Below are 23664 nucleotides of genomic sequence, written 5' to 3'. Positions count from 1 at the left end.
ATCAAAAAGGAGTTAATCCATGGTTTTTAGAAAGCTTTAAGCTGGCTTTGACTCTTTTATTGTATTATATTATTCTAAAATTAAGTTTTCTTTATTTCTGGAAGAAAATTTATTAAATACCCTACCAGAGATACATTTTTAAACCTTCTTTGATATAAAATTTTAGTGGATCCATAGTTTTTAAAAGGCTTTAAACTAGCTTGGACTCTGTATAAATCTTTTCGAGTCGAATTGTGAATTAAACTACTCGATCGCACTCAGAAAGTGGATTCAAATTAAAATTTATTACAAAAAAAACATGGATTGATTCGATCGAAGTAGATTTTTTTTTGTATTATACTGAAGTATATTGTAGATATGTTTATTTCTGACAGATAATGTATTGAATTAAAAAGTTTTAAGACTCTTTGGAAAGCTTTTTTAAATCAAATTGAGGTTTAGCCGAATTGATCGCACTGAAAAAATGGATCCAAATCGAATATGTTTAAAAAAACATGGATGTGTTTGATCGAAAATCTATTTTAGACTATTTTTTTAACTTTTATAATCTCAACTGTATTTCAACCAACTCTAAATGAAGTAAAAACCTCAAACCTAATAAAAGTCAAACCTTCGATCCTGCAAATAAATGGACTTTAAGCTTCGTTCACATTATTTTAAAAGCAATTGAATCCCTAAATGTCTTAAAGTCTTGCCTTCATTCGTTAATCAAAGTAAAATAAAACATTAACATTGATCAACTTTCAAAATCAGCTGTTTGTATCTTACCCATTAATTTTATATCTTTTCATCATTTATGTAAATTTTACATATTTTACAAGCACCTTGTTAAAAAAAATAAAATAAAAAAGATAAATCAGTTACATTAAGTTATTTTATTTTTGTTTTTCAATCAGAAAGAGAATGGATTTCTGTATCTACCCTTATTTCAAACGTAATTTTTATACTTTTGTTAAGTTAAAAAATATATATATTTATTTTTGTTTGTTTTATTTTTATGTTAATGGCAAAGTTATACAAATTTGTGATAACACTTTTTCTTAAAACAAAAAAATAATTGTTACTTTCATTGTGCGTCTATTTTATTTTTTTTGTTTTTAACTTTTTTTTTTGAATTTGAATTAAAATAATTATAAGAAACAGAAATATTTAATAATTTGTTTTTTAATTATAGTGAATAAGTACTTTTTACATAAAATGCTTCTTATATTCTTAGTTGGTATATTAATTACATTTACACATGAATGATTCAATCAAAGAATTTTGTTTGTATGTTTTTTGTTTTGTTTTAATATTTTTTTTTAAATTTATTATTTAATTTTACATCTACGATTATAAATTCGGACTTTGAAGATAAAAAGTTTAGAAGCTTATTTTTTTGTTTTGTTTTAATATTTATTTATTTCTGTAATACTGGTTCTATAAAAAAAATTATTTATAGATTAATATACATAAAAATTGTTTGGCAACTGACATTTCTGAAAAAAAGTCTGTAAATAGTTCACACTGTTTTTTTTTTTGTTTTTCGTTCCAGAGGGAAGAATGATATATTTAAAAAGAAAATTAATTATTTTTATTGGCACATGTTTTAACCGAAAAATATCGAAGATAAGAAATACAGCTTAAATTTGATTAAGTTGAAAGTTTTTTTATTTTTTAAGATACATTTTTTTTACTAATAATTGTTTGTATTTTTTTTTTAATTTTAAATATATATCTTTTTCTTTTTTATTAAATCACAGATTTTGTTTTAAATTCCGAAAAAAAGACGACGACGAGTATTTTTCCAAAATGTTATATTTTGTTTTATATTTATAATTTATAATTTTGACTAATTTTTTACTTTACCTATGCATTAACATTGATTTGTTTTGTATGTAATTAGTTTTTGATATGCCTTAATTTAATTAAAAGATTTTTGTTTTCCTTTGTTTTTTTTTTATTTCAGTGTGAATTTTATTTTACAATTTCATATTTTTTTTAATTTTATTGTTCGAAGTACGAATAGAAGTTATATTTCCTGATCTTCATTAATAAATTATTTGTTTTTTGTTTCTTTTTGTTTTTTAATTAATGGTAAAATATTTTGTTTTTTTTTTTTAACTTTTATATTTAACTACGTCGATAAAATTGTTTTCAAAAAAGTAGTCCACAGTTGTAAATAGATGTACCTATGTTTTATTTTTTTTTTTTATTTATATATAAATATGGATAGATGGACAAGAGTGGATATTTATCTTATTTTATTTAATTTAGTTTAAGTTAATGGTTATTTTTATTTTTAATTTTATATTTTGTTTTGTTTTGTTCTTAAAATTACAACCTGAGACTTTTTTTTGTTGTGTGGTCCTTTTTTTATTTGTATTTTGATAAAAATATAAACTTGTTACTTTTTCTATTTTTTGTTTGTTTTGTGTTATTTATTTATTTATTAAAAAAACTATTTCATTGAAAAATAACTATGTATTTTATTTATTAAAAATTGAAACAAAGTATTTGTATTAAAAATTGGCACGACTTGAGTGAAGTATAACGGCTTGAAGTTTCTATTTTCTGTTTGTTTATAAATATAATCTGATATGAGTTCCAACACGCGCTCCAACTTAGATAATTTCAGCGAATTTAACTCAAATATTCAACAAAAAAAAATTGCTAAAACAAAAATTATGAAAAAAATAATTAAAAGATAAACAATTTGGAATTTTTCGAACCACAATTTTGAATAATTTTTTTTCCTTAATAAAAGAAATTATGTTATATTTTTACTTATGAAAAAGTAATGACAAAGAAAAAATAATAAATAAAATTAAATTAAATAACAGCCAAACTAGAATTTTGTTGCTTCGAAATGATCACAGTTGGAGAAAAAAGTTAAATCAAAATATTAAATTATTATATATTTTTATTTCTGTTTGTATTTACAAAACTTAATCCTAAATACATATTAATGCAAAGGTTTAACAACAAATAATGAATTCATTGAGATTTGGCAGGACAAATGATTTCACATGACTGGCGCCCAACATAAGGACTTTTCTTAAGCCTATCTGTCATCGTGCAATTAGATAAGTTTCATTGTTAGATTTTTGTCTTGAATTTCATTTAAAACTCTTATGATAAAAAACCTTTGCATTAATTATTTATATGCATTTTACTTGATTATTTTTCAATGTTTAAATGGCACACCATAATACTACACATATTTTAATTATCCTTATTTTTAAACTTAAAAATTGTTTATATTTTGTTTGTTTTATTTTCTTTTTGATATGATGGAGCATCCGAATTTTGTTGTTTATTTATTTTTATTTAATAACATTTTTTAATCCGGTTTATTGTTTTATATAAATTTTAGTTTTAAAAAATAAAATTTTTATCTTAAACAAATAATTAAACACCTGAGAGCCTGGATATGTGCGAATAACAATATGTTTTACATGTTTTCTTCTTCTTTTGTTTTTTTATTTATTTTTAAATTGTTAAAAATGTCCTTCTATATGATTTTTTAAAAATTTATTTTAAGACGTAGAAAAATTCATGTTTTCATATTGAAGATATGAAGGTTATAATATATATTTAATTTTTTGTTTTGTTTTTTTAAATAATTATTTTCAAAAAAGATTTTCTTATGTTTCTTCCATTGTTTTTTTGTCATTTGTACTTCACGGGTGAAAAATCACTGAGTTTTGTTTTTCTTTTTTGTTAATTTTTATCTAATATTTAAATATTTTACACTCAAAGGATGATAAATATATATCTTTATATATATATGTGTGCTATCCCTGAAATATATATATATATATATATAATTGTTTATTTTTTGTTCCTTGATATAACATTTACAAATAGTTTTTTTTTGTTTCTTATTTTTTTATATATATTTAAAAGTATATAATTTTATGATTAAATTTATTATTAATATATATATAATTATTTTTTTTTTCAAGGTGAAACCTTTTGATAATTAATTATTTATTTTTTGTTACCTTTTCCGCTGGAATATTATTTTTTAGAGAAATTTTGTTAACCAAAAATTTTTAAAAAATTTTCACTTAAGATTGATTTAAAAACTTAAAACAAAACACAATAATTTTTTAATATAAGGATAAAGATAAAATATTATAGGCATTTTTGTTTTCCATTAATTAATTACAAAACGTAAAAAACGCATTTGACAACTGTACAATAAGTCCTTCTTTCTCTTCCAAATGAAAAAACTTCCATCATTAAAACGGAGATTTTCAAAAAAATTAATTAAACAATAAAATAAAATAAAATAATAAAAAAAAATATTTATTTAATTCTAATATTTAAAACTAGTTTTGATAAGAATATTTATTTGTATTTTTTGTTTTGTTAATATAATATTTTTTAAACTTATTCTAAGTTTTAACTAAAACAAACAAATATTCATAATTATTTACAACACTTATTCTTAAAATCTATAACTTTATGTAAAAAAAAAAATAATAAAATAAAATTAAAAAATAAAAATATTAAAAAGAAACTCTTCTCATGAAATATTGCACGTTCGCCAAATTTTATAAACAAAAAATATAAACTTAAACAAATTTATTTAGTGTTTTTTTTTTGCATAAACAAACAAAAGAAATTAAGGATTTAAGGGAAATAAAAGTTTTTTTTTTCTCAAATTGTATTTCTCTAAAAAATCGCATTCCATCTTAAGTCCTATTGGATGCCTGGCGGCGGCTGTCCCAACTCGCTGGTGAAGTCAAACAAGCTTGTTGCCCTGGGATGTCCTGTCATCGAGTGATGATGATGATGATGGTGTGGCACAAGGACATTTTTGATCGCCGATGTCTTGAGGAGGCGCTTTAGCATGCCGCTGGATCCGCGATGCTGTAGACTCTTGTGCGTTGTGAGGGAATTTTTTGTGCGATAGCGCCGATGGCAGAACTCACAAACATAGAGGGTGTCCGATTGCTCGTGCTTGTCCTGGAAGTGACGTTTTAGCGAGTAATAGCAGGAAAAGGTGCGTCGGCAGTATGGACATTCCTGGGGCTCGTTTATGCCACCACTAGTGGGTGGAGGCATGCGCAGTGGCAGTTGGGGCTTTTGATCAACACCACCCATTCCGTGGTGTGGCGATTGCGTTGATGGCGGCGGCGATGAGTGGTGATGATGGTGATGGTGCATGGCGCCGAGGAGACCGCCAGACGCCAGCGAAGAGTTCGGTGATGTCAGTGAGATCGGCGAAGGGGATGAGGTAGAATTTGTCGACGATGACGATGTTGACAGTGGTGTTTGGGCTAGTTGCGCATTAGCGACTGAGACAGCAGCATTTTGGGGGCCTGGTGGGTGGTTTTTGGGTTTTGTTTTTTATTTTAGAATTTCATGTTTATATATAAATATTTTTTTTTTTATTAAGTGTTACGATTTTTTTTTTTTATTTTCGAAACATTTTGTTTTGTGTGCAGGTATATTTTTTTTTTTAGGTGGAGAAGAAGATGGTTGTAGGTAAAGGTGGTTGGTGGTGGCGGTTGTAGTAGAAGGTAGGTAGAGTAACACATTACAAATTCGTGTACCGAAAAAATATACAAGAAAAAACAGAAAACCAAAAAAATATTGTAAGTTTTTGTTTTCAATCCAATTTTGTAAAATTTAAATTTTTAAAAAAATATGAAAATCCTTCAATTTTGAAACATTACTTTTTTATTTTTTGGAAAATGAAAAAAAAAATATAAAGGTACTCGAAGTAATGTTTTAAAATTAAAGCATTTTTCTTATAAATTTATTTATTTTTTATTATTTTGATAGTTATATATATTTTCCAATATTTACAGTTACACAAGACAAAAAAGCTGCACACAAAACACAAACTAGTAGATTATTATGAAATTTGTTGTTACTCACATGATAAAAGGATGCAACTTCAATGGAAAGAAAATGGCGATGGTTTTTTACACATATATTTTTATTAAATTGTTTAAATTTTTATTGCGATGAATGATGACATAAATTATACAAGCATTCAAGCATATAGCAAGATAAAAGTGAATGAGGAGAATTTGAGATAAATTAAAGCTGAGTTAAATGCTTAGGAATGTAGTTTTTGCTTTTTTCTAAAAGGCTAAAAGCTCGCGTAAGAACTCGGATTTTTGAAAAATATTTTTGTTTTATTTTTGCATTTTTAAAGCACAAAATCATTAAACTAAATTATAATAAGCCACTAACGAGGTTCTAAACATATTGAAGCTTTTAGAACAAAAAAAAAGAACGCGTGTTTATGTCCAAGGGATTTGAATTGTCCGCCATAATTGTAAAAACCGGAAGCTACAGAATTTTTCATGCGATCCTAAAAAAGCTTTATTATTCACAATTTCCGTTGAAGTTGTATCCTCCTGCATTGAATAAATTTATAAATTAATTAAAAAAAACGTAACACAAAAATGAAATTAAAAAAAAAAAAACTATTTCACCAAACTCCAATGCAATGAAAGAAGAGTATTTTTTGTATTCTATATGAATCCTTGTAGCATGCTTATTACTTTAAGAACCTATAAGACAAGATTCCTCAAAAGCCCAAAATGCATAACTTCTATGAATATAGTTTAGATGGAAAATCAAAGTGAAGACTTGTGTACTTTTTTTTTTTACACAAAACAACAAATCTAGTACGATATTGATTTAAGCTAAAAGCTATAGAAAATACAAATATGATAAAGCAGTTTTATTTATATACTAAACAAAAGTTGAAAATGAAAAAAAAAACTTTAAAAAAGCACACATCATGAGAACGGCATTCAAAAATATTTTTTTTTTTAAATAATAGAAAAAAAGTATAGAATACTAAAATTAACTTTCACAAAAAATAGAAACAAAATTGAAATTTAACTTAAAATTTAAAAAAAAAATAGTAATTTTTAGAGAATAAAAAATAGTTGTCGGAAGATGCATTTCTTTAGAAGTAATTTATAGTTTTTGTTTTTTAAATTTAATTTGAGCTTTCAATTTATAATTGTAATAGCATAAATATACAAAATAAATTGTAGTAATTAGATTTTATGAGGTTATTTTCTTTATAAACGTCTTTTTTAATTAATAAATTAATTAAATTAAAATTTAATTCTTAAAAGCAATGAAATAAATCTACTTGAGATAAAAAATTTGGTAAATTTGTTTCTAAATTTATTTCTACTTAAATTTAATATTTATTTTTTGTTTTGAATTTTTGAAATGAGAAAAATTAAGAACTTAAGTACTAAAATTGTGTACTAATTGAAATTGCATTTAATTTTTGTTCTAAAACACCTGTTTTAGCTCAAACAAATTAAAAGCTTCTTTTTTATTTAGAAGAAAAAAAGCTTTTAGTACAGAATTTGTATGTACATCACTTTAGTACTAAATAAATTGAGATAAATTTTAAACAAAATTAAAAAAAAGAAGATCACTACAACTTAAAAAGATGAAATAGATGAGATTTGTTAAATAAGTTTATTTTACAATAATTTGTTTATTGATATTTTTAGAAAGAGGAAGGAAGACCAATCAATAATATTTTTTTGGATAGTTCTAAAAGTTTCCAGCAACAGCAGATGAAGCTTTTGTGAACAATAATTATGAGAAAAGGAAGAGATAATTGTTCCTATATTGAGACAAACAAATTTCCAAAGAAAAACAAAATTTAGAAGAAGAAAGAGTGGATATATAATATAGGCGGCCTACTATTTTATGTAATTAAAAGTAAATAAAATGTTGTCCGTATGTTTTAGAGTGAATAATGAATATATATTTCTTCAATCCTTTTTGATTTTTATAAATACAAGAAGAGTAGATTATAGAGTAAAATAAGGCAATAATTTTAGAAAGTGATATTTATATTAATTTGATGCAATCTAAACTAAGCTTAGTCTTATAAATTTTTCTCAATGAAAGAATATAATATACAAATTTCTAATGAGAGAGAGACAGAGAGGTATAATCACTTAGATAGAGAGTGAGTGAGAGATAATATACAGAGAGAGATATCATAATTTACAGCAGATGAGAGAGAGAGAGACAGCGAGAGAGAAAGCTCCCCAAAAGTATGTAGTAGATTTGAGAGCTTTTTGTTTTTAGAAAACAGGATATAAAACTTGTTTGTTTTTTAAAAGTTTTTTTAAAATTTGTCTTGTAGAAGGAGAGTTTTGATTTTTTTTTTGATATTTAAGATTTTATTCTAACCTTGGCGAACGTTAAAAGGACTCGTCTCTCTTTTCTTTGAGGATGAAGGTAGATTGTAGGCAGAGTAGATGGCACTGGTTGTGTTTTTTGTTTTGTTTTTGAAGCTCCTGTGTTGAACGGAGTGATGGAGGTAGAGGCGTAGGCGTAGACGGTGCAGCAGCATACGGCGGTTGATGCCTTATATCGCACATAATGTATATAAATGTATATAAATTGACTACAATTCGAAGGTAGATAGTACTAAAAAATGTATGTAAAATATGTATAGAAGGCGATTGTCCACAGGTAGTGTAGTTTAATATTCACATCAATGTTAACGATACGATTACGGATTATATCACTACTAAAGATAGTTTTTGTTTTTCTGTTTTATTGTTTAAATATTATTAGTATTTCTTTTTGTTTTGATTTAATTTTCTGTTCTAATACTAATATTGTGTATATGGCATTGCTTGTCATAATTCGAAAAGATATTTATTATTATTTGTCGTTGTATTTTTTATTAAATTTTATAATTGTTTTTCTTTTGCATGAAAAATATTTGCATTTTTTCACACAATATTTTAATATTTTGTTCATTCACTTCTCTTATATGATTTATTTATATTCATGGTTTTTGCTTTTTTGTTGATTTTATGTCTTTTGATTGTCATTTTTTGATTTTTGTTGTCTTTTGATGTATTTTAATAGTATACGAATGGAGGCAGCACTTGATGGTTGGCAAGTGCAAGCACCTCCTAAAAGAATTTAATATCTTTCATTTCCAATTCGCCAGGTCGCGACTTATGGTAGGTGTAAATGTGCGTCATCAAGGAATTTCGAGAACAGTAGACCCTTTCACATATAACACAACGGTATTCCTCCTGACGTTCTGCATGCTTATCGGCGATATGACGTTTAAGTGAAGCTTTCGAACACAGTACCTTACCGCAGAGCTGGCATGAAAACAGTTTCTTGGGTGAACAGCCTGGAAATTTGGTTAACTAGGTTTTAAAAATACACACACAATACACTATTTTTTTTTACACCTTTTATCCTCACATACATATATATAATTAAGGAGGTGTAAATATTTTTTTTGTTTTTAATTTGTTTAAGAGTGAAAGAAATACAAGAGAGATAGAGGTGGTTTGTATCGATGGTGGTGGTAGCAAGTGATAGAAGGTGGTTTTCAAGCCCTGCCTATTCTCGATTGGGACAAATACTCTATATCAATAATAATAATAAAAAAAACAATAAGTTCCAATTTAAGTTCTTAAAAATATAAATGCTTCATTCCGACTACTAGACACAAAAAAAAAAACTTATAATAAAGTTGTTTAAAATCATCCTCTCTTTTTGGTTTTATTGCCGAGTGTGCACGCAATTATATATTAATACTGTTATTTGAGATTAATATTAATAAATAAAAAAATATAATAATTAATCTCATATTTTCTATTTGTATGTAAAAATATCCTGCAAGATGAATAGATGGATAAACTTCAGGCCCCCAAAGCTTTTTTTTTTTTAAATATATTTCCTTCCTTAGAATCCCTCCAAGGATTACAAAAACACAACAAAAAACATTTAGAGTATATTTTTGTATGCTTTGTAGTGAAAGATGGTAAAGTAGTGTGTATAGAATTATTTAGAAATTGACAAAAAAAAAAGAATTATTATTTGCGATGGTGAAAACACAAGAATACACACAATTTTTACGATTTTTTTTTGTTTTATATTTTCTTTAATAACTCAATAATTTTCTTTTTATTTACGAAAATATTTTATGTATATATACATGTATATATATATATATATTCTCTAAAAAGGTATTCTTTTTATGTACTATGTACGAATAGTTGTTTGTTTTTTGTTTTATTTTTTTTTTAATTAATTTGTTTAAATAAGAAAAGAATATTTAAATACAAACGAAAATTTAAAATAATATTTATAATAGTTTAATATAAGTATCTACTATTTATAGAAAAAAAATGATTAATAAATAAATAGTTTTATATGAATTCTTCTTGAATATAACAAACTAATTGTTTTCTTTTTTATTTTCTATAAATTGTTGATTCGTTTTATTTTGTTTTGTCTTATACTTGTAGAACTTCTTTTTTATAGTTTTTATTTTTATTTATTTCTTCTTACTTAATAATGGATTTTATTTTATTTTTGTTTGTTTAAATGGATTTGTTGTTCTTAGAATGAAATGCTATTATAAGTTTTCTTTTTTACTATTTTTCAAATTTGCAGTTTTAATGTTTTTGTATTTTTGTATTAGTTAAATATTTTGTAATATTTAGTTTCACTTTGAATTTATACAATTTTTACATTTATCTATTTAATATGATAAAATAACAATTAAATAATAATAATAGGATGTCTTAGTTTGATTAAAAAAAAGAAAATTATAAGTTTTATTTTTTATTTTTTGTTCTATCAGTTATAGGGACTTGAAATATTTTTTTTTCGAACACAATATTATTATATTTGTATTTATAAAACATTAGAGCGTTCCCGTTCATTTATGGTATAATTATTGCAAAAGTATGTAGTAATTATTATGGTGAATAATATTTAGTTAAATGAAATTATAAACAAATAAAGAAGCATATGGGTTTTGTTTAGGTTAATTTCGTATGGTTAATATGGTGACAACACAAGCGCACACACAAAACAATGTTAGTTTTCAAATTACAACTTCAGATTGAATATTATTGTTTAAGCGAAATTGTTAATAAATTAATTTAAAACGAAACGAACACAAAAAACCTAACTTTAAAATTCTCAACAGAAAAAAGCCCTTCATTATCATTATCTTCAATGTTCAACTGCAGCACCGACCATAATGTGAGTGCACCATAAGAGACACTGCATTATTACTTTTTTGGGTCAGAACACAATGAACCGACAATCGGTATGTTATTAAACCATAATATTCAAAATTATATTTCAAATAATAAATATTTTTGTTTACGAATTAATAAAACAAAAAACGAAAAACAAATAAAACAAAAACAAATAAGGAAACCCTTTCATACAAATTTTCAATGCAATCAGAGACGACTGCAACTGCAATGTCTGTTCAATTTAAATGACTCATGGTAATGATCATAATTAAAAGTATGTCAAGGTCATCGAAATCGTGCAGGCATGGTGCGCCATGCATTACAAAAAAAAAAAAAATTACCAGATTTTTTATTTTCATTATTTGCCCTTGGATTTTCTTTTTTGTTGTTGCCGTTGTTTGTGTTGCATTATTTACTTGATAAGTTCAATACGATTATAATGTGCAAATGCTTGATTCAAGTTGTCTGGATGTAGCCTGATGTGAAGTTGCGATACTACCAACATATACATTGCTCGTGTAATTTGAAGAAAGTACATTTTTGTTTGCGGTTTGGAAGCCGCCAGAAAGGAATTTGAAGGAGAATGCCATTTACATGTAGAGATTTTGTATGCATCAATTCATTTTGATATTTATACGAGTACTTTAACCATTTCATACTTTTGCAGGCATTATTTTCTTTTAGGGCTTTGAGAAAAGAGAAATCTGGTGAAATCATTGATTATTTCAAAAACCTGTGCATTGTGAAGCAGTTAATGTGGTTAAGTGTAAAATCAAGATGAAAAATTCGATTTAATCAAAATCAGAGAAGTTGTTAAGCATTCATTTTATGAAAACCTTACCAAAACTACATACTTTAAACATTTTGTTCGTATTTTTAACAAATGTGTTTCATAGAAAATCTATACACACAAAATTATAAGAACATGGATGGCATTGAAAATGGTTAAATTAGCTCAATCTTGCAAACTTGTAGCACTCATTTTTGTTTTGTGTTAAGAAATACTCCGTTTTTAGAAAATAAAAACATTTAATCTTATTCATTGTATTCATACAAAGGTTTTTTTTTTTTAATTAACTAAATAATTACTAGATATTTTTGTAATATTATTATTTTTTTTTGTGTTTTCTTCTTTTTTGTTTATGATTTTATTACACTTTTTGTTATTTTTTACTTTTGTATTTTATACTTAAAAAAATGATGCTAATGTAAGAAGAAATATATAAACTTAATTAAAGAAAATAAAGAAAGAAAATATTTATTTATGCTTTACATTTAACATATATATATTTAGTGCATTTTACAGTTGACATAAAATTGTTTTTATTTGTTTTTGTTGTTGTTATATTTTTAATTTTAAAATGAAAAACTTTTAGTTTTGTTTTGTTAAATTTTTATAATATTATGTTTTAACTATGCTCTATTTATTAATCATAGATATTATCAATCAGAGATAGGAAATATTTATTTATTTGTTGAGTTTGTTTTTTTTATACAGAAAAATATTATAAACTTAAGTAAAGAGTAATAATTAAACTTAACATATTTTCAAAAAAAGCATATTATTTAAAACATTAAAAAGAACTTATAACACATAATTTACAATATTATTTATGTAAACTTTGTTTTCTATGCACCGTTTATTTTTAATAACAATTTTCGTTTTGTTTTTTAATTATAATTTTTTATAAATTCATATTCTCATTGAAAATAAATATACATATATTTTTAATTATATTAAAAAAAAACAACAAATCTTTTGTTTTGTAAAATAAAAGTAAAAATTTGGTATCAAATAAAAGTAAAATTCAGACTTTGTTTAAAATTTTTCTTTTTTTTTTCATTGAGTGAATCGTCATCACTCACTTTATAAAAAAAGAACTTAAGAAATTTTGATGAAATCCAATGAAATATAAATAAATAAAAAAATAATGTATTTGAAAGGTAAAAAAAAAAATTATATAAATATAAAACATATAAAAATGTTTATGTCTACTATTTCTAGTGTATAATATAATACGAATTCTCATTCATTCTTAACTCTCTCTTTTAATTTTCTTCGCCTGATAAATTCAATTTCGAATTAATTCTTAATTATTTTTCATTTCTTTTTTTTTTATTATTTTTGTTAAACAAAATTAGGGATTTATATGCAAAAATTTTGATTTTTTCAAGTTTCGACATAAAATCAAAGAAAACAGGGGGACGCAGGGAGAAAAATTCAGTCTTAGGACAATCACAAATTGCTTAGCAAAACTTGTTTAAAAAGAAAAATCTACTAAGAAAAAAAAAACAAATTAATAAAGAAAATTTGCGCAAATTAAGAAAAAAATATTTTTCTTTTTTGATTTTTTATCCATTGGGTTTTTGGTTTTTGTTTTTTTTTGTTTGTTTTTAAATATATGATTTAATTAATTTTTATATTTTTGTATATTTTTAGTCTTTTTTTTGCCTAAATATTAATGCCAATTATAGTCATGATCACAATTCGTTTCTCTTTTAATTTTTTAATTATTTTACATAATTCGGGAAGTTTTCTTTTGTTTTAGTTTTTTTAAAAATATTTTTTTATTAAGTTTTTTTCTTACAAAAATTAAAATGGAAATAAAATTTTGCCGATTTAAATGTTTTAGTTTTTTTTAATTAATGAAATGAGACATTCTAACCTATCAGTCCTTTCGATATTTAAAACAAAAAATATTATGAATTCGATTGGTTTTAAAAAAACGGAAAACAAATAATAAATGGTATCATATTTAATTATATTTAAAAAAATAAATCAATGACGAACTAAAATATTTAAGAACACATGTTAGTGTGTACCGTCGGTCGTTTTTTAAATGAACGATAAAATAAAGAACAATATAAATATCAGTGAAATGGAACTAAACAAATTCTTACCGAAAGATCTTTTTTTTGTTTTTAATTATTCTCTTAACTTCTCTAATTTTAAATTTTTTCTTTATATTTATCAGTCCAAAAGTTTAAAAAACTGTTTTTTTATTTTATTTTAGTTTGATGAATTAAAAATATTATTTTAAGTATATGTCACGTCTTTTTTAAACAAAAAAACGTTCAAAATCAAATATTTTTTGAAATAAAAAATTTAAAAAAAATACTACATAAATTATTTTAAAAATGAATTCTGTACAAACACTTATGCATATTTTATTTATATATATATAGTATTTTATCTTATAGTTTAGGGTGTATATATAATATTATATATATATATTTATAAGTAGGTTTATATATATATTACACTTTAGAGTACACATTAATTCCGATTAGGGGGGTTGATTTTTTTTTTAAGGTTCGGCTACACATTTTGAATGATGAGTGAAAAGGTCCTTTTAACCTATGTATTTTACATGAATCAGAGATGGGGATAACTAACTACATTTATGGGTTATGAATTACAAAAAAAATTACTAATATAAACAATAACCGAAGCCTAAGCATTATATTGTCAACAAAAATTGCACATGGAAGTCTATACTATATTCGATTTACTTAATTTATTAGTTTTTTGTTTTAAATATTTATTTTGTTGTTCAAGAAAAAAAAACTAATCCTTAGGATATGAAGGGCAGGATATTTAAGATAAACTAAAAAAAATAGTTCTACTCGTTCTTTGTTATAAATAAATATTAAGAGAACAATTGTATTTTTGAGAACATTTTCGAATTAACCTCGTTTAAATCTTGGCTTTAAGAATGTTGTGAAAATTTCAACTTAGTATCCAGGAAATGAATAAAAAGAATCTAATTTTATTCTCTGCAATAAACATTGCTCAACAAACTACGCTATCGACCGACGAAAGAAATATGTTGTCAGCCATTTTTAAGTTTGAGGGTAACAACGAGACACAAGTCGATAAAGTAATTTTAAATTCACACGAGTTGTTAGTTTTGATCAATAGCTTAACAAAAATTAAGACAAATTAAATTATTCTCTCAACTAATTTAACATTCTACCAAAGAACTTTAGAAAATATAAAAGGAAAGCTCTTCAAAAGATCATTTCCAAAACCAAAAATAAAAAAAATCTATCAATAAAAAACATTCATATCTAAATCAGTCTGCGAATCGTCGCGTCGTTTCTTTTTTTGTTTTTTCTTTTTTAAACTCGCTGTCAAAAATATACATTTATAAAAGCCTAACAAAATAATAATCACAGAAAATTGCATTTTATCATATAATATATTTTTTTCTTTTTCTTCTTCTTATTTTTGTTATCTTTTTACTTAATTTTGTGTCTCTATTCATTCTCAACAACTTACACGAAAAAAAAATTCATCTTAGAGATCGAAAATAAGAAACAGCAACAGCGGAAGTGCAACACATACACAAAAAGAAACCCTTAAGTAATAATTTAATGGAAAATGAAGTTTTCTATGGTTTTTTGTTTTTCTTTAGTATTTACATAAACATTTTACTTTTTTTTTTATAAAGTATGTATGTGTATTTAATGTTTTATTAATCTCAGTCTATCTGAGGCATTTCTCTTTTTTTAATCGATTTTTTCCTTTTGTTACACGCGCGCATACACAATTTTGAGATATCTATAATTTTTACAATATTTTAGTTTTTTCTTAAAATTTCATTTTCCATTTTACTGGGCAAATTTTTGGGCGCACACTGTAAACAGTTGCCTCAGAAAGTGATGTTGCTCTTATAAGAAATCCATACATGGCTTTACAACGCCACCTGGAGAGTGCTGTTGCTGTGTTATTGGTGAAAGTAATAATTCTGCTGCACTACTACCGCGATTACCGACAACACTACCTCCTGAACCGTTATTATTACTATTTGTTAAAGAATGATGCAAACTACTGCTATGGAAATACGAAGAATGGTGATTTTTTTGTCTTCGGTGGTAGATGCTCTTGTGGTTATTAAGACTATTAAGGGTACGAAATACCTTATGACACAAATTACAAACAGCATTATTTAATGGCTGCAAGTGCTGTTGTTCCTTGTGACGTTTAAGTGTCAATTTAGTGCTAAGAAGTTTACCACAAACGTCACATCGATGACAGGCTGTCAATGGTAATGGCAAGAGTAGGCGATTGCTACCTGCGGATGTTATCGATGATCCAGATGGTCCACTCAGTCCACCCTGTCCGACACCACCAGGCGACAAAGAACGTCTATGATGTTGCATTGGATGATGATGTAACGAGTCAATTGGTGATGCACTGTGATGATGTAAATGCTGCAATGCCCCCGATGAAGACACAGAACCAGATGACGACGAAGGCATCTGTTGTTGTTGCTGTTGTTGTGAGCCAACGCCTTGATGTTGAGGTGATGATTCGTGGTGGCTTGAGTGCGACTGATGATGGTGCATATGGTGGGAATGAAGATGCGGCGCAGAATGTTGATGATGTTGGCTATGAGGAGGTGGTGGTGGTTGTTGTTGTTGTTGTTGCTGTTGTTGTTGTTGGTGGTGGTGGTGGGAGGGATGATGGTGGTGATGGTGACTATTGTTACTACTATTTGAATTGCCACCGGGTACTATAACGCCACCGATAAGGCTGGTGCTTCCACCTATATTGAATATAGGAAGAGAAGAGAAAAAAAGAGACAATAGTGACTTTCAGTAATCTCAGTGTAGTTTTGTGTTTGGTTTTTTTTTTTTTTTTTTTTTTTTTTTTTTAATTCAGGCAACTTTAAAAATGTTACAAATTTTGCTAATTTTGTTTTTAATATCTCTTTGGAATATCAAAAGAAAAAAAATTAATGAAAAATCGCGAATTACCGCCCAGTTTGAAATTTCTTTATTAACCATTGAAAATAAATAATTTTTTTTTGTTTAAAAATTTAGTTTTCAAAAGGAAGCAGGAACAACTGTTAAATTTTTCTTGTATTGTATAAATGTATGATATTTATTTTTTTATCTTCACGTTAGTGTTTAGGTAGGTTTAACTAATTTTTTTTGTACAGTAATTAAATCATATAACAATTTTTGAGATTTTAATTTTAACAAAAAATAAAAACTAATCTGACATCCAACAGGTCCACCAATTGGAACCAATTGGTTTTTGTTTCTCGTAAATACCATATAGAAATTTTGATTTAATTTAATTTTTGTTTTTGGATCAAATTAAAAAACTTTAAATAAAAAAATTAAAATAAAGTTTCTGTTTGTTTTTAGCAAAATTTTGAAAACATTTTTTGGCCTGATTATGATTGTTGTTTGTTTTTTTTTTTTTGCAAAGATTTTACTTTTTTTTTTTAATTGTCACTAGTGTCTCTTTTTTTTTTGTTTTTGGTTCTTGGAAGCACCGGACTTAGTCGGTCAAATTTTTATCTGACTAAGTGGGAAAACACTTTTTGTTTTGTATCTACTATTCCAAGTCTTGCTAGTTTTTTGTTTGAACTTTAAAGCTTAATACTGAAAAATAGGGTATATTTTTTTTGTTTTAAAGAAGGGAGAGTTTGGTGGTAAAAAAAAATGAAATATTTTATAAGGATTTCTATCTCACGTTGTGCCAATTGGTTCCAACAGGAGTTATAAATATTAATCGGATTTATTGTGTACTCCATGGTGATGAAGAAAATATATTTATTTGTTTTTTTTTTTTTTTATATGATATGCAAAGTAAAAAATTAAAGAAAATAAAGTTAAATTTAATTTTAATTAAAATTTAATTAGAAGAAAACAAAAAATGAAAATATGAAGTTTTAAAAGTTGGTTAGGTATTTACAGTGTAATAAGTTGAAAAATAAAAAATGGCTAACCAGCTTTTAAAAGAGTTAAAATAAAAATAAAATTATATTATTATAATAAACTTTTCAATGCAATTTGATTTTTGTTTTTGAACTAACTAATTTCTTTTTATATATATTTACACACACATTTTGAATTTTAAATTTAAATTTAATAAATGGTTTTTCTTTTTTTTGAAATATAATAGAACGTTTGTTGTTCTTTTCAAAAAAAAAAAAAAAATAAAATGAAGTTCAAAAATTGTGCTTTCGTCTTAAATATAATTAATATTAGCTAAATAATCGAAATAAGCGAACCCCTATGATGAGCGATGATTTAACGGTGAATAATATGGATTATGGCCCAGTGTTGATGGAGAATGGGTATTATTAGCGTTATTGCTGTTGTTTTCCTCTTTGGGTTGCTTAAGATTTCTATGATATATACTCTTGTGGTTTCTAAGGCTATTTAATGAGCTATACACCCGCTTGCATATGTTGCACACTGGCTCTTTGGTAGGGCGCATATGAACGTTTTGGATGTGCCGTTTAAGGCGGGTTAGAGATGAGAGATTTTTGTTACATGGATCACAACGGAAATCATCTCCACCGGCTCCTCCTCCGATTCCCATTTGCCCAGATATGGAATTTACATTGCCACTCATTGTAGATCCACTGCCGCTGCTACCGGAAGCGGCCATATTTGCAGCAGCAGCTGCGGCCATTAGTAAATGTGATGAAGATGGCGATTGGCGTTCGTTTTTGACATTCGCCGATGAACCAGATGATGGTGTAGAGCATACCAACGGGGAAGGCATTAATTGAGATCCTTGCGTTGAGGACATATTGCAATTGCTAAATGTGGAAAGGTTTAGACCTCCACCGCCACCGCCGCCATTGCCGCTAGCAGATCCGCCACCGCCGCACATGACAGATGCAACCGAAGATGACGTACTTGTAATTGCTGAAGAAGGTGAAGGAGGTGTTTTGAATTGGTGTGGTGAATCATGGTGGTGGTGAATTGTCATAGCCGCCGTCGTCGTCGTCAGGTAACCTGACGACAAGAGGGGAGAGAGGCAAAAAACGTCGCATTAGGCCAAAAACAAAAGATTTTTTTTTTTATTTAACATTTAGTTATTTTTTTTATTTTGTATTTTTGGTTGTTTAGGGGGGTTATTCAAATTTTGATTTGATTGTCCGTTTACTATATGTTTTGCATTCAATTTTTTAAATAGTGTTCAACACCATCACCATCGTATCCGAATTATTTTTATATTTTATTTTCCATATTTATATAAAATTTCGTATTTGTGGGTTTTTTTTTATTTTTGGTAATATGGGAAGGGGGGAATCATATACTACATATACTTTATACAATATTAGAAAATCAATTAGCTAAACCTGCGCTCTTATACATTCCAACTTGTCCCGTTTTAAGCATACAAATTTTGTTCAGTGTATACTTTTTGTTTTTGATTGTTTGTTTTTTTTTTTTTTTAGTAAAAAAAGTTAGACTACACTTTCAACAAAAAAATTAAATCCTCGAGAAAAAGCATATTTTTGGCATGTGTGTGTTTTTGTGTTTCTGTGTGTGTGTGTGTGATGGTGTCATGTATATTTATGTTTGTGTTTTTTATTTTTAAATAATGTTTATATAAAACACAACCCATAAATAATAAATTAATAATACAACGCAACCTTTTAATCCGATTTGTTGGTGTGTTTTTGTGTGTGTGTGTTTTTTATATATATATTTGTATTTTTATTAATTTGTGTTTCTTGTAGGGGCGGGCGGTGTTAAAATTTGCTTATTTATTAGTAGATGTGTTTTGTCCTGCTACCTTTTGTATATATGTATAAATATTTATGTCCAGGCTTAAATAAATTTGTTTTTAAAAAAATTATTTATTCCTTAACCAAATTACATTTTTTCTTTTATTTTAAAATTTTTGTTTTCCTGTCAATTTTATTTAATGTTTTTCATTGTAATAGTAAAAAATAATACACAATTAATTAATTTTGAAAGATTTTTACACTTCCGAGGTTTTTTAACCGTCAAATAAATTGCTTCAAATGAATTGTCGGTAAGACAGTTTTGATTTAATACCACGTGGCAAAGAAAGGAACTGTTTGTTCAATCATGACATATTCAAAATTATAAAGAAAATAAGATTATTTTTTTTTAATTTTGGATTTAGTCTTTCTATCTCAAAAATAACTAAAAAATTAACTGTTACTTGGTTTCGTGGCAGAAATGCCAGAATAAAGTATTTGGAGCAAAAGTTGGGTTATGTAGAGACACTTTTTATTCCATGATGGATGTCAACTCACATTTTAAATTGTATTGAAATAAAACCAACATTTGTCTGTGTAATAGAAAAAAAAAACATTGTTTTTGACAGGAAAACAAAAATATTAACCATCCAATTATTTGAATTAAAAATTTTCTTACAACTAATTTTTTACCTACTAATTTATATAAATACAATTTTGTAATGTTATAATTTTCTTAAGCACTAAAACTACTTTAGTTTAATAAAAAAAAAATCATCCGCATTTTTGTTTTTTGTTTTGTTTGTATTATTTGTACAATTATTCCAACAAAATATATATAAATTACATTCATGTGTCATACCCTAGTGCTTTACCAAAGCGTGTATTTATTATTAATAAATATATATTATGTATAATCATAAATGTAAAAAAAAATTCTAACGCATAAAAAGCATAATAATTGAACAATAAACCATCCAGGTATACAATTATTCCACATATGCATACAATTTATTTTAATAAAACAAAATTGTATAACATAAATTTCCAATTATTATTTTATATATAAATCATGAACCAAAAACGATTAATTCAATAATAAAAAAATAAATAATAAAATAAAGTAACCCTTGCATATATTTCTTTTGCATTGTTTTTTATTATATTGTTTAATAAAAAACCTCTAAATTGGTTAATAACAACAAAACTAGGATTAATATTATTATGATCGGGGGGAAATTTTTTAAGCCAATTATTGATTGTGTTAAATAAAAACGAAAAATGAAAAAAAAAAATATTATTATCACCTAATCATCAATATTTTTATACAACATATATGTAAAAAAAAAGATGGTGCACACTCTTGTATTCGTAAAAAAAAGAAATGCTGCAATATTCTTGAAACATTTTTTTCGGTTTTTCTTTTTCATAAATGAAGTCTAATACTTTTTTGAATAATTTTGTTTCTCTGGTTAAACATTAAACAAATAGAATGTAAATTTATGATTGATACAAAAAAAATAAACAAGATGAAAAATTTAATGAAAACGAAAAATAGAAACGAAACGAACAATAATTAAAAAAAAAACAAGTTAAATGAAAATAGCGAAAACGATTAACGCAATCAACAAAATAAAAAAAACGTTAAAATTAAGAGAAAAAAAACATTAATTAATGTTAAAATGTTGATTTTTAATATTATGTAATTTTTGTAATATTAAATATTTTATTCTTTTTTTTAAGTTTTTTTTTAAGAAACACACATACACGACGATAAGATATTTAATTATACATGGAAATAAGGAAAAACAAATAAATGGTACGATTATATTAATGAAAATAAATATTTTAATATCAATAATGTACTGATATATAATAATATATAGAATACGAATACAAAATTAGCACACAGAAAAAACCAATTCACAGAAAATATATATCTTTGTTTGTTTTTTTTTAATTTAATTTAATTGTTAATTTTGTTTTATATAAATTTTTTGGTATACATATTATTATGCGTGTAAAGGGGAGGGCGCGATTCTGGTTATATTTAGCGAAGATTTTGAGTTTTCTTTTTTATTTAATTCAACAAATTTGTTACGTTTATAAATTTTGATCTTATTTTTTAATAATCTCGCTCGAAGGACCAAAGAATGTGAGAGAGGCCTAAAAACACTCCAAAGTTTCAAAAGTTGTCAACAGGCGAAGGCAAAATTCATTATTCATTAAGAGATCATGTCATTGAAAAAACGGTGGCAAATGTAAATTCTACTTTGACATTCGCAAATTCAACAAAAGCGGTGTACGCCATCTTGAAAGACGATTCTAAAAGACGTCAAATTACTATTTTTTTATTAATGCTTTTAATTAAAATCCATGATTACGATTTTGTATCCTTCCTCAACCTCAAACATAAAGAATCCTTCAAGAAATTCCTAATCATACTTCAACCACAACATTTTCCACGAATTTATACATCTCTCTTCATAATTCTCATTAACCATACATGCGTGTATATAATTGTTCTAATTAACTGCCATTTCATCAAAACAATATTTGCTTAATGTTTTAATTACAAAAACACAAACAAATTAAAAAAAAAAATAGCAACAACAACAGCAACCCAATTAAACAAGCCATTAGACTTAACCAAACTATTTTGCCGCCCATCATACAGCTTTACAGCACAGCGTAGGTTAGGTATACAACACATAACAGAAAAATAATTTCCCTAAGCCTTAGAGCTGTAAACTTTCACACATCGTTAAAGGGTTAATTATCACTTCAAAAAGCTTTCTCCCCATCATCATATCAAAACAATCCGTTCTCAAGTTCCTCACCTCGAACTTCTCTACCGACCCGACCCTACCCTACATATAACCCAAGCCGACCCGACCCGATTCAATACGAAACTAACTGACTCGTCTATTAAAAGTCAAAACAATTCCAGTATGAAAATATACATACATATATTTATGTATGTATGTATGTATGTTGTATTTATGCTAACCATATGTCAAAAATCTAAACTCCCATCAGACAGACATGATATCTCTTTTATGACTATCTATGAGATTCGAATGATGTTGATGTTGATGATGATGATGATGTGCGCTTTTGGGAAAGTATGTGCAAACTTGTCCAAAGGCTTCAGAGCCACCCATGTCCCACATCAAAGGGTTGCCATATCCTGAACTATAGCTCGATAGCATTTTTATAAATATTTGTAGCCCAAATTCGGAGATAAGAAAAAGTTGCCCAAATAATACCAAATAAGAAAAAGTAGCCCAAATAATACTAATTTTAATAACAATTTTTTTGAAGACAGTTCATGAGCCTAAATGAGCTAAATTTGGTGTCTACAATTTTGGAAAAAAATTACCGTACTTAATTTACTGTTGGCTATTATTGAAAAGATATCTTAATTTCCTAAATAGCCCAATTTACAATGAATAGACACGAGATAAGAATTAAGCTACATGTAGCCCAGTTTTAACGTCATACTACATTGTTTGTCGGTAATTTTAGAAAAATTGCTCAGTCTCCGTTAAATGGAGATGAAATATGATTTGGGTTATTGTCGAACTGTAATTAATGAATCGTACTATTTGTAGCCCAATTAAAAAAAGAGCTCAATTGAGACGAAATAGTTTTAGGCTTTTTTGTCAGCAATTTTGGAAAAAAGCTCAATTTCCCATAAATAGCTCAGTCTGGCAAGCCTAGCACACACCAACACAACATAATTGAAAAGCCAACACAAAGTATGATGAAGGCACATACGTATTTTTCTATTTTTGTATCCCACATCAAATAGGATAAATGATGCAGAAAAAGCACAAGTGTAAACGTTCCAAAAACTATTCAAAATGATTTTACCCGAAGGGACTTAAAATATGGGAGCACGTCGTCGTTATTCGTTTTTCGTTTGTCGTCGTGTTGACGTGTGGTGTTGGAGCTGGTGCGGTGGTAGTCCTTCGTTTGAATCCTTTTTTGAATACTCCCTCACACCTCATATAAGGATGAATATATACGTATGTTCATTCGTACTCGTCCTTATTGTAGTACACACATCAAACGAAGCCGAGATTAGAGGGCCTGCGGTTAACTATGAAAACTTTAACATTTATGTGTTCGTAACGTTTCAGTGAATTATGATG

At 26.1% G+C, this 23664-nt stretch overlaps 2 protein-coding genes across 4 annotated transcripts in view; both read right to left on the bottom strand.

Annotated features, from left to right (window-relative positions):
• Positions 1 to 4515: 4515 nt before the first annotated feature.
• LOC129944674 (uncharacterized) lies at positions 4516 to 8916 on the bottom strand. The gene is made up of 2 exons (XM_056054277.1): positions 8185 to 8916; positions 4516 to 5312 (listed from the first exon to the last, which is right to left on the bottom strand). The coding sequence occupies exons 1-2, from the start codon at positions 8345 to 8347 to the stop codon at positions 4690 to 4692; spliced, it is 786 nt and encodes a 261-aa protein (XP_055910252.1). The 5' UTR covers positions 8348 to 8916; the 3' UTR covers positions 4516 to 4689.
• Positions 8917 to 12971: 4055 nt separating this feature from the next.
• The window catches only part of LOC129944673 (broad-complex core protein), a 71023-nt gene continuing 60330 nt past the window's right edge, over positions 12972 to 23664 (bottom strand). Inside the window, exon 8 of one of the 3 annotated variants that reach the window (XM_056054274.1) lies at positions 12972 to 16573. In XM_056054274.1, the coding sequence (XP_055910249.1) occupies positions 15696 to 16573 (878 nt within the window). In that variant the 3' untranslated portion in view covers positions 12972 to 15695. Of the gene's footprint in view, positions 16574 to 17951; positions 18789 to 23664 lie in introns of those variants that run through there. The other 2 variants (XM_056054275.1, XM_056054276.1) reach the window with 2 other exon arrangements.

The sequence above is a fragment of the Eupeodes corollae genome, chromosome 2 (genome assembly GCF_945859685.1).
Source record: "Eupeodes corollae chromosome 2, idEupCoro1.1, whole genome shotgun sequence".
NCBI classification, from domain to species: domain Eukaryota; kingdom Metazoa; phylum Arthropoda; class Insecta; order Diptera; family Syrphidae; genus Eupeodes; species Eupeodes corollae.
The sequence above is the reverse complement of the archived record's forward strand: the minus strand, read 5'-3'. Positions and strand labels throughout refer to the sequence as shown.

Bases quoted from the DNA above. Each gene is read 5' to 3' on its own strand.
- LOC129944674 (XM_056054277.1), bottom strand. From the start codon at position 8,347: ATGCTGCTGCACCGTCTACGCCTACGCCTCTACCTCCATCACTCCGTT. The intron at 5,313-8,184 runs GTTAGAATAAAA...ACCACCCACCAG, and splicing joins TCCTTTTAACGTTCGCCAAG to GCCCCCAAAATGCTGCTGTC.